This window comes from Muscardinus avellanarius (assembly GCF_963383645.1).
Source record: "Muscardinus avellanarius genome assembly, chromosome: 2".
Classification (NCBI taxonomy): Eukaryota; Metazoa; Chordata; class Mammalia; order Rodentia; family Gliridae; genus Muscardinus; species Muscardinus avellanarius.
The window spans coordinates 48324885-48337707 of NC_137787.1; the positions used below are offsets into that span (position 1 = coordinate 48324885).

The 12823-nt window shown below is 34.9% G+C and overlaps 1 protein-coding gene across 1 annotated transcript in view; it reads right to left on the reverse strand.

Annotated features, from left to right (window-relative positions):
- COL3A1 (collagen type III alpha 1 chain) overlaps window positions 1–2248 on the reverse strand; it is a gene marked incomplete at both ends in the record, with an annotated part of 39512 nt that extends 37264 nt beyond the window's left edge. The window contains one exon of the mRNA XM_080689363.1: window positions 2167–2248. Coding sequence (XP_080545489.1) covers window positions 2167–2248 — 82 coding nt within the window. The remainder of the gene's footprint in view (window positions 1–2166) is intronic.
- Window positions 2249–12823: the final 10575 nt, after the last annotated feature.

Here is a 12823-nt window from a genome sequence, read left to right on the forward strand (position 1 = left end):
AAACACATGGATAAAATAAAACTTTCACGAATTTGTAAAAAGACCAATTTTTTTTGGGGGGGGAGATGTCTTATGCTGAAGAACACTCTTGTGAGTAGACTTTTGTTAGTGTTCTTTTGTTCCCTGCTGTTTGGAGATTGCTGGGGATCTATGGCACCCCCAACCCAGACCAACACGATCACTCCCAGGATGCTACCTCCTCAAGTCATTCCTGAAACCTCCCCAAGCTTACCCACCATCACGATTGTCTTATAAGATCTGTAGGGAACATAAGATAAACTGTCTTAAATGCATTTAAACATTTTTCTTTCGTCACATAGAAACAATGCACAATACAAAACCCCTTTCATCTTCTTTTGAGTTTCAAATAATGTAAAGGACCAAAAGAACTTATGTGACATGAAATAATGTAGGTATCCAACACTGTTTTTTTCTGAAAATGACATTCAGAAGAAAAATAACAATAATGCTTACTTTTCAAAATTCTTATAACCACTAGGCAATTAAATATTTGTTAATCTTTTGAGCTCAAGTACAAAAGTTTGTAGTCTTTCCAATAAATGACAATTCAGTGACGTTTCCCCCAGAAATCAGTACAATTTAAGAGCCCTTTAAAAAAAAGTTATAAATGTTGGGGTGGTGTTAGTCATTTGGTCTCCTAGGGGAGGACCGGGAAATTTAGCATCTCCTTGGAATAGGGAAGTAAAAGGAACAAGGAAAGAAACAAAGGAAAGTCAAGTGTCCAACAGGAAGAAAAGGTGAGGAGACAAGGGAGAGAGAACAAAAAAGTGATGGAGGAAGAAGGAGGACAGATGGGGTACAGGAGGGAGTAAGAAGACAGGCAGGTGGGGGGGACTGAGGGGCTGTGCCTAGGCTAGAGGAGTCTGGGTGATGTGGGAGAAAGGAGAAGGGGGAGGAGATCTTAAGCAGCCAAAAGGGGCGGGGAGATAAGAAGGAGTGGAAAGGAAGGGAGAGAAGTTTTAAGGGGAAGAGAAAACTAAAGAACAAGAAACATGGGTGTTTCTCTTCTTTTGTGTCCAAGGTATGAATATAACTAAAGAAATGTCATTGGTATTTCTCTTGATATGAATAAGTAAAAAATGGATGCTCATACAGCAGCTTCAAAAATTAGAGGTTAAAATATAAGTATGCTCAATTATGAGCAAATAAAAATTATTGTTTAATAATTTCTAAAAATCATAAGTATAGTAGCTAATATTTATTTCTATGAAAGCTTATATTCCAATTATTCTAGTATTTTTATGGCTTAGAGAGATATATTAATTAAAAATACTTTCACATAAATAGAGATGAATATTTTTTACATGAAACTGCTCTATGCAAATACTAGAAAATACAGTAAGTCCGCTTTTTGAAGTGAAAGAGAACTTGTATCATTACCTTGCTTGCGAAAAAGTCAAAACATTCCTGTTGAAAACATTTTTAGAACATATTCTCTTCACTAATGCAAATGCAGCAAAATTGCAGAACATGTTTTAAATACTAGACCCTTAACTACAAACTAGTAAAAATATGCATCAAACTACAACACCAGTGCTTGAAACACAATAAATACGGAAATGGTTAAGCATGGTGAACAGTCTAAACCCATTTAAGGAGCATTAATAGAGATTCCATTGTTATGTTACCATTTTTAAAAATATGTAAAACTATTCTAATGATTCATAATACCTTCCCTTAGCTTGTTCTTAATGCATAACATTTATAAAATGTGTTATCTTATTGGAAAAAACAGTACTGTATATTTCATCCTTACAAAAAGTCCAGCATACAAAAGAAAACATAAAATTATTACAAGAGACCAACAACTTCCAGACTCCTAGGGAAGCATTCCAAGATATTAACAGTCCAGAAGGGGAGCCTTTTAAAGCCATTTTTAAAAAGTTTCCAGTGCCTTTAACATGAAAACAAGTTAGTACAAAAAAACTTTATCTTAAGCATCCATAACTTTTAAAAACATGCATGATATTATTCTTTTGATACAAATGCAAATAAGCAAAATCAGGGTCAGTTTAACATTTCACAATTTGGACTTTACAGGAGAAATTATCTTCCCGGAGGCTGATTTTCCCCCTGCATGCCTCTTTGTAGAGAGAAGTAAAGACAAAACCCCCTTAAAGTTTCCTGAAATGAGTGCCTACTCACCGGCTTGGTTCTGTTGCGCCAAAATAACAATGGGATGAAGCAGAGCAAGAAGTAACCAGCTCCCCTTTTGCACAAAGCTCATCATGTCTAAATATCAGACATGAGACTCTTTGTGCAAAAAGGAGAAAAGAAAAGCAGTTCAAAGTAGCACCATCAGTTGTTCCCTGCCCTTCAGCACCGGGCCCGTCATAAAACACAGCCACTGAGATTCCTTTGCTTTGGCCTTAAATAGGAAAAAGTTTGGCTTCCCTCACTTTCCAGCCCCTTTCTGAAATATGAGAGCAGCACCCATCCCCTTAGCAGTAAAAGAAATGATTAATATTTCTTTTTCCCTTATAGAGGACACAACCCACAGAATTAGAAAAATAACACATCTGGAGCTTGTATGCATCTGCTTAAGTATAAGTTTGTTACACACTTAATAGTTTTAGATACACATTTGAGTAACTTAGCATATATAAAACTGCTGTGCTTTGTGTTTATCATACAAGAATTAAATGCAGGTCTTTTATTTCTCCTTATAACATTACCAACTGCATAATTTTGAAAAATTGCTTGATGATCATTCTTAGACATGGCTAATTTTGCAGACTTTATCTTCCTAGAAAATTTTTGTTTTGGGATTTTGCCAGAATCCACACTAACTCACTTTAAATATGAAACTGTAAGAAATCAACTGCAAGAAATGCCTTTGTTTTTTTTCCTTCTACTCATCCACCCACCCTGGGTCCTCCATGTTAAATTTCAACTATCGTAGAAAGACTAAGCAACTGAGTTATGATTGAATCTAATCCTAACAGTTACACACTTATATGTAGCTGTTTATATTTCTTACAAATGTCTTTAGCAAACCTGAGTGCTTTTCTGTGAGATTTCCAACTTATATGCTGATTGGGAAAGAGAACAGATTTTTCTGGAGGATTTTCATGTCCTGACTTTGTAAAAGCCTTGGAGGGAAAGAGTTTATCACATTGAATAGCACAAGAGTGTCAGAAAAAATTCTCATTTTGTCCTCATTGATATAAAGATTGGTATGAATATTTCTGCATTTAGACTTTTATGTGTTTATTTTCCAAGTCTTCATAAATGTAGCTTTCCAATATTTATCTGGATGTATCTAAGGAGAACTTCTGGGACTTATTTGAAGGAAGGACAGATACTATTTATAGGCCATGATGAATGTCCATAGAAAAAATATATTTGTTCACAATATTAAGTTATTTCTAACATTCAAGATACTTCTTGATGCTCTAACCCTTCTCCGTTATTCCATTTATCTCTATAATCTATACTAGAGATTTCATTCTCATCAAGGCCACCTGGATTTATTTTTTATGTTAACTTGACCATTCCCATCTCCATGCACATGCACATGCAGATAAAATTCTTCCCAACACACACCAATTTAGAGAAATCACTTCTCAATGGTACTGGTCAAAATTTTTCTTCTTAGAAAAACCATCTCTTTTACCTCTGTTTTATCTTTCTCTTCCCTCTATTTTATGTTACTCAACATTTACACAGCTGTTTGTGATGTATATATATGCATTTATGCATGCATATTTGTGTGTATATTAAGCATGAGTAATGGTATACTTGTCTTCTTTTATTACTAGTCACAGGAACACAAACTAAGATAACTCAGTGTAGATGACATCATCAGATTATAGGTAAAGAGATGCAGAACAAGACCAATCTCTTGTGCATGTTATGATTTTAGATTGGATAGTAGATTTTAGGTTGGAGAGTCAATTATAGATTAGAGAGTCAGTTTTATGTTGAGGAGAAGACTAGCTCTTGAGAGTGGTCATGAATATAAGCTTTAATACTGGATCCTTGACATGCATGGCATGCAAAATTGTATTGCATATTTAAATTCTTGGACATTCACATAAAAGCCATATATACATATATATGTATATATATGCATATATATGCATATATATACACATATATGAAAAATTTTGGTCAATGTATTAGTTAAGTAAAGCTAGTTTATATTTTGCAGAAAACATAGTTGGATATTAAAGCCTATAGGAAAGACTTGGAGAATTCATCTTCTGCATTTTCCAGTTATTATTCTTTACTCCCTTGATCATATTTGGAGGTCCTATAGAAGGATCCTTGGGTTTTGTGTCCTAGATCCCACTCTTCCTCCTTCCTGTATCAAAGTGTTTCCTAATACAGTGTCTAGATGGGTGTAGATCTCAGATGACGTGAAATGGCCTGGATCCACACTGGGTGAAACACTGGCGAATCCCATTATGCAATCCAGGAGCTGATGTACTCTAGATACACATTTCTCTCTATACCTCCCTGACTTTGCTGACGTTAACCAGGATACATAAACATGTCATGCAGCTCTCTGGATTGTGTCCGGAATTTTAACACAAATTTAACCACCTGCATCCACGAGGGCACTGCTCAATCTGGCTCTCTTTTAACAAAGAGAGTGGCTGGAAAAATGAGGCAAAGCTAGGGTGTAGCAGATTATCAAACAAAAATTCAAATCTTTTCCAGCTCAGTGGAAAGTGGAGCTTGGGAGAAAGACATAAGCACAGCTGTGATGAACTCAGTAGGCCAGTGAATGTCAGCAGTGCTCTCTACAATGGCAATAAGGAAATCAATTATCCTCATCATGAAAAACATATGTGACAAAAGTTTCTCTCTGCCTCTCCTTTGTTGTACTGTTTTCTTTGTGATTTTCCTTTTAAACTAAAGAGACAGTTTAGTTTGGGTAGACCTTTCTTGTTTTTCAAATCATGGGAAATCCCTCTAAAAAGGTACATGTGATCATATTCACTTAAAAATATACTAAACATGCCTATCATCCCAGTACTTTGGAGGCTGAAACAGGAGACTGCAGGTTTGAGGCCAGCCTTAGCAACACAGCAACACTTTCAGTAACCTTATGAGGTCCTGTTTTGAAACAAAAAATATAAAAAGGTATGGGAATGTAGCTCGCAGATGCCTCTGGGTTCAATTTCTTGTACTTGAAGAAAACAAACAAAAACAACACAAACAAAATCTAAACCTATAGAAGAATTGAAGCCGGAATAAGATAATAACAAATGCAATCATGAAATGCAATGCAAGTCATCTTTGTTATTCCTAAGTAGTTGGGTAGGTTCACTCAGTGTTCAGTATTCTTTTTAACAGAATTAGTACAAATATTAATATGTGTACAATAAAGCCAAACCTATGGTTGAAATATGTCAGGTACAGTTGAGGAATGTGAACATATTTAACCATAGAGACTTCCAAAAGTGAAACAATGACTTTGGGACATGATAATCAAGAATTTGTGGAACATGACAATCAAAATTCTGAGTAGAACTATGACCCAATCTTCAAGCCCTTTGCTTTACACTCCTCTTAGCTCCCAGGGTAGAGTTTATTGTCTTCTTATCTTTGTATTTATATGGCTATATTAACAATTTTTGCCCAAGAAATTTTACTTTTGTCTAAGCCTTACATTCCCATCACTTTTTGTAAAATTATGTGCCACAATGCAGTCAGTTTGGAAACACTAAATATTTATATCTGTTCTTTTTGTTTATTCACTTTGCTATTAAATCTGAGAGCCTAAAGGTCATTCTTTGTACTTCAGAGCTGAAAATTACCCCATGGTTAAAAAGAAGGTTCAAAGAGGTTATGTGATTCTTAAAATTACTCATTGAAATTGGGATTACATAGCACAATTTCCACATTTTTTATATTTTCCATTTGAATTAGTCACTGATTGTGGTAATGATGTTTTATGCAGTTTAGGAATTGGGTAAATATAAATGTGGCACACAAGTTTGTATGTATTCTAATGGAGTATTGTAAAAGGATAAAGTTGTATAGTTAATGATCATTTTTAATTACTATTCTTCTGTTTTTGTTTTATTAATCTTTTAGTTGTTATATTTAAGTAACTTCAAGTAAATACTCACTAATTTAATCTTAATGATGAAGTTCAATCTTAAATAAAAAATAATTTCCATATGTGTTTGTAGGTGTTGATGTATGAATGTGTATGTATTTATATACTCTAGTATAACTAAATACATATGTATATACTTTAAAGTTGACAAAAATTCAGCAAATAATATTCCTAAACATGGTTTTAATATGAGTGAAATGTAACGGTATTTGTTTTGTTCATTTTTCTTCACTCATAGAGATAAACATCTAAGTTTTCTCATATGTGAATATAAATCTTTTGTTTAATTAATAGACATTTAATCATTAAAAGAGAAACTTCTGGGCAGTTTGAACTACGAAACTTTCTAAAGTAGTAAAGTATGTTCTGCTGATCACAGTCTTTATATACTTATGTTTTAATATGGCTTTGTTTTCTATTATCATTATTATTGTGATTATACTTGAAAATTTATAGAAAACTGAGTTTCATCTCTCCAACTAACATGATGATTGACCCCGAACAGTGATATTACTTTGAGTTTTGCCAGAGTGGCAGAGGCTGGAACATAGCATCTTGCAGGAGTTCAGGACTTCCCTGTTGGGTCTTGAGTTAACTTAATCATTCTAAGATTGAAGTTCCCCTCTGCAAATCCCTCCAGACTCTCTATCAAATATAATTTGTCATCTGAGTCATCCTTAGGAATTTTTAGCAGTATCCAACACAGCTGCAATAGCTCTTCAAGTGCAGCCAATCCTGTCTGAAGATAAAAAGAAGGGCCAAATTGTGATCTTCTTGATAGAAGTATGAGATAGGCCAAAGCCAAACACACTCAATCTGTATTCTTAAAATGGAAACTCGTCTTAATTCTTATCAATGTTCTTTATATTCAGATATTCAGTGGATTCCCAGATTTAGGGTCTTTTAAAATAAATAATTTTTAAGAGTACATAAATGAAAACCCTTTTTAGCCTCCCTCACCAAAATTAAATAAGTATGATCATTTTATATTTAACATATGATAATCACTTCTTACAGTTAACCTTTCTTTGGGTTGGTATTAACATCTATGTAAAGATATTCTGCCTAATTGTCTAAATACTTGATTTTTCTCTTTATGTTAGCTCATGATTAAAGAAGTGTATATTTAGGTGTGATTTGGGCATATTATAAAACACCAACATTAGATTTTGAGAGGAGAATATGTGAAATGGATATCTTTGGCTCTTATGGATACTAACATTTCCCTCTGGATTCTTGCTTTCACATAACAATACCAACTTTGGTAGCTTTACTTTCCATTAATATTTATTTATGGCTGGGCGTGGTGGAGCATGCTTGTTATCCCAATATTTGGGAGGCTGAGACCAGAGGATCACGTTTTGCGGACAGCCTCAGCTACTTAGTGAGGCCCCCTGCAACTCAGAGACCCGGTTTTAAAATAAAGAATAAAAAATAGGGTAGGGGGTGTGGCTCAGAGGTCAAATGCCCCTGGGTTCCATCCCCAGACCCGCAAAAGAAAAAAATTATTTATGTATTTATAGTAGTCCTGCTTATAGATCTTTCTTATTTCTTAACCTCATATACTTTTTAAAGTCAGGCACAGATTTTGAAAAATGTAATAAAATGATAGAATTGGAATAGTAGTATCTTAAATATTTTGGTGTTTAATACTATAAGTATTTTCTTAAAAATTATAAGACTAAGATCATGAATCAGTTTCTACCTTCCACTTTTCACTTTATAGATGTTAGGTGCATTTCATGAAGTTATTGAGTCAAAATATCTGACTAATGAAAAGAAACCAATCCAAATATAATGTCTTTGCCTAAGAATTATGCCACCTGGATTATTCAAAGTACTAATTTTAGGATGATTAGACTGAACAGATTAATATTACTTGACTCATTCATGTCCAGCTATTCTCTCCATTTATTACTCCCACCCCAACAAGATACAAAATGTATTATAGATAATCCTTGAAATGTAATTCATTCTTATTCAGATACATCTTCTTAATGAATCACAAACCTCCCTTTTTCCAATGTCTAATCTACATTTATTAGTTTCTGTCTAATCTACATTTATTAGTTTCTGTGACTTTGCACCTGTAATCTTTCCATCTGAAAGGATTTTTCCTCATCTCTATATATTCAAATCTGTTTTCAAAACTCTGATGTGTCTAATTTAAAAAAAAAACCCGACTTTCCCTCTTAAAGTGATTCTCCTCTTCCTCTCGTCTCCCTTACCTTTCCCTTGACTTTTAGCTTTTTATCTCTCTTACTGGACCGAAAGCTACTCCAGAGTAAGACTGAGTTTTATCCATCATTTTAAAACCCAGAGTAGTTATTACATGGTATGGCATATAATAGGCAATTAATAAATATAAAATAGCCTGTGATTTAAAATGCAAAATACATGAGGTCTTTCATCATATTGATCAAGATTTGGATGGATCCACCGTATGATCTGGCTATACCACTCCTGGGTATCCTTCCAAAGGGGTTGAAATCAGAGAACTACAGTAACATATGCATACCCATGTTCACAGCAGCACAGTTTGTAATAGCCAAAATATGGAACCAACCTAGGTCTCCATCAACAGATGAATGGATTACAAAATTATGGGAAATACACACAATGGAATTCTATTCAGCTATAAAGAACAAAATCATGTCATTAGCAAGAAGATGGAAAGACCTGGAGAACATTATGTTGAGTGAGACCAGCCATGCACAGAAAGAGAAGGGACATATGTTTTCTCTAATATGCCCAAACTGGGGACTATTAAAAATACCAGAGGGACTCCAGGTAATGGAGGGAAAACCTTAGCAAAGCTGAAATGGAAGAATAGGAGATGAATAAGGCTGAGGTTGATTAATGGAGGAGCTACATCCGAATATGTGTAAAAGTATGAACATAGCATGGTTCACCTGGACACGCATTGTTGGGAGCAGGGAAGGGGAAGGGAGGAGGTGAGTACCAAGCACAGTCTGAATGCATGCCAATTTCAATATTATCCACATAAAATAAAAATAATAAAATTTAAAAATAAAATGAAAAATACTAAAAAAAACATCTAAAGTAATCTTTTCTCCATATCTTTTAGAACTCTTCTAGGCTGGCATGGTGGCACATGCTTGTAATTTCAGTACTTGGAAAGCTAAAACAGAAGGATCACAGGTTCAAAGCCAGCCTCAGCAGCTTAATGAGGTTCTCAGCAATTTAGTGAGACCCTGTTTTCAAAAAAAAAAATTTAAATAGGTCTGGAGGTGTAGCTTGGAGAAGGCCCATGGGTTTCATCCCAGTACCACACAAAAAGAGGAACTCTTCTAACTCTCAATAAATTATTTATTCCCAAGAATGTCTATCCTAAGGAAAAGAAAAATCACTCATTCAACTGTAGGAAGTATTTGGATTTATAATGGATTTCTTAAACTACTAAATATTATAAATTTATTTCTAAGATAGAAAAAAATAAACAACAAACCTGGTTAGCAAAGAGTTTAAAAGAAGTCAAACTCTATGCTCACCAGGAGTAACACAAGAAAAAACTGCTAAAAAGAACCCAATTGTGTGTGTGTGTGTGTGTGTGTGTGTGTGTGTGTGTGTGGTTGCATTGGGGATTGAAATCAGGGGTGTTCTACCTCTAAGCTGAACATCCAGCCTTTTTTAATTTTTGTTTTGAAATGGGATCTTACTAGGCTGCTAAATGTCTCATTAATTTGCTGAAGCTGGTCTGGAACCTGCTATCCTCCTGTCTCAGCCTCCCAAGTACTAGGACAGGTGTACACTACCATGCTTGGCTTTAATTATTGAAGTGGAAAGAAACATAGGTATTTCTTTTTTTTCTTTTTCTTTTCTTTTTTTTTTGTGGTACTGGGGTTCCTGGAAGCCCTTCTACCTCCGGGCTACACTCCCAGACCTGTTTTATATTTTTATTTGGAAACAGGGTCTCTTAGGCCAGCGTGGCTGGCTTCAAACCTGCGTGATCCTCCTGTCTCAGCCTCCCAAGCACGGGGATTACAAGCATGTGCCACCACGCCCGGTGAAACACAGGTATTTCACCAAGGATTATCAGAGAGTGTGACCACAGGTTAATTTTAAAATAAATTGAAAATTAAAATAAAATGCCTCATAATTTTACTCTATTTTACTTTATGGGTAAAAATAGTAAAAATAGCATAAAAGGGTATTATGAGCATAAAATGAGTTTTCAATGATGTGTTCTTACACATTTTATTCAAATTATTTTCCTTCCCTTTGATTCAACTTCCTTGTGGTTGGCATTTTTTCAAAGAAGAAAAAGAGGCAAAATGTCAAATCAAAGTACTGAAATTATGTTACCTTGCCACAAATGCAAACACTCTACACATAATGGGAAACAAATGTGTCAAGCTTGTTTTTGTTGCTTTCTTTACAGGTTTACGTCCCCTGGAGACCTGTAGAATCGTCAATTGAGTTGATTCGGTATGCTAAGGGTACAGGCAGGTCAGGGAATGAGATTCTATAACGGTCCTTTGTGTGTATGAACTGGGATAGTTTGTTGTTATTGTTGTTGTTAAGGAACAGTTAGCTTCAAATTGGGCAGCCACGTTGACCTAGATTCAGCACTGGGGTTGTGTCACTCTTGACAACTGGACTGTCTGGTGTACAGCTGAAACAATCACTCCTAAAATTTTAATTTGGGTGTGGCCAGCAGCAGTAGTCCAACAGCTGATGGTTACCAGTTGGATACAACATGTTCTCAAACAGGGTAGGATTCTGTGAGAATTTCCTGACTTTGCCCATCCCCCAACTTAAAATGTACCAGCAGCACACTTTTATGCTGGGGAAGTGAAGAAAGAAAGACCAAACTACGTTTGCTAGTTATTGGCAATGGTGATTCACTAATTAAAAAGAAACTAATCACCAAAATAAGGCTTTTCTTAAGATACCAAAGTGTTATTATATTCCATCCAAAATATGACCAAGAACTGATGAATCTTTTGAAAACATACAGGCTTAGGGGGGAGAATGGGGATACATCTTGGGAGAGTTCTCTGAATTTTACATAAAGTTGAAAAAGGCAATTTTATATCTGTGCTTTTTTGTTCTAGCAAACACCAGAGCAAAATAAGGCCAGACAGTCAATTGGGACAGCATGACACACCGCTGGAAAAAATGACTGTCGAGTACAAAATTACAAGAAAAGTAAGATCATTGTTGAAGCCACGTTAGCAAACCCGGCTCAAATTCTATCTGATTCTCTCGACACTTCTTTTGGAAGATTCCCCAAAAGAAAAGCAGAGAAATTACATAAATGGTTTTCCAGGCCAACCTTTCTGATTTAGTGTGCTGTAAGTTGCTTGCAATGTTTCTCCAAGTAGGGGATCCAGGAAAATTCCTAGGGGTTGTGGATTTTGGAATGCCACCAAATCATTAATGACTGCCACTCCATCGGTTAGCAAAATTCTTCCTAGCTAGTATGAGGAAGACAAGGTGACAAGTGAGCCCAAGGAAACAACGGTAATAATGATAGCCAATCAACACCTCCAGTTGTCTATGTGTATCCATCCTGCCCTTAGCTAGCTTTGATATTATTCCCAGAACTACACTAGCAGTGTTAACTTTCCCTCTCCTTGGATGGAAAAAAAAGATAAGGGTAACATTTCTCCTTTTGTCCTCTTAACAGCTTAGAACTTAGAGGAAATGGGAATCGAGAATTTGGGGTAAAGAAACCTGAAGATTTTCAAAACTAAAGAATGTCAAAGCATGGACTATACTGAGGAGCCATATTTCTAACATGTCTCATTTACTTTGGGGTATTTATTTGTTATGATAATACATTTGATTACTCACTATTGTTAGTTTGTATTTTTTGCACAATTATAGGCTCCTTGGGGGAAGAGTTACATTTCTTTTGGTGTTACCATTTCTCTGGTAACCAGCATATGGTCTTAAGGAGCAGACACACAGGAAGGACCTGCTGGCTTGAAGCGATGCTGAGATTCTAGTTCACTTATCAATGATTCAACATTTACTGGCAATGCTGTAACTTTTCCAATATCACTTAAACAAAATACACTAAAATTTAAAGAACTCCAAATGATTAATCTTGAATAGTGGTTTTATAAGAAAATTATCACTTTAAAATAAAAATATCTATCTATAAAGTCTAATGCTGTTTTTCTTCTTTCTGTTATTTAATCCCCAAATAGAACCTCTGCCAAATGAAAGAAATACAAGGGAAACCCAAATAATTTCCTGGAGGCAAGCTTATTAACATTTTTCCAAAGCATATCTTATTTGAGCTGTTTATTTTGGATCACTATCCAAGAGAGATAATTTTCTTTTTCTCAAAAGCTTATAAGTAAAACCCTAGCCTGTAAATATGTTTGTATAATAAAGGCAAAGAATGGGATCTAGTGAAGAAGAGAACATTCCACTATTAAAATAGTCTCAGAGGTGATTTTTGACTCTGTAATTTAAGTAATGACCCCTAAAAAGTGTTACTTAATAAACTTCAGCCAACTCAAAATAAAATATGAAAAATATTAAATATCTAACATCTGGTACAGTTTCTAGAATGAGAGGTGCTCGGTGAATCTTTAAGGAATCAATTAGAGAATGGTTTACACAGTTTTATTTTATTAGTATAAAAATAGCTGTTGTCATGACAAAGCAATTGTAGATGATAATAGGGCCTTTCTTAATTATAGCAAGAGATATTCTTATGCAGTATTTGCTACATGGTAGTCCTGGTCTAAG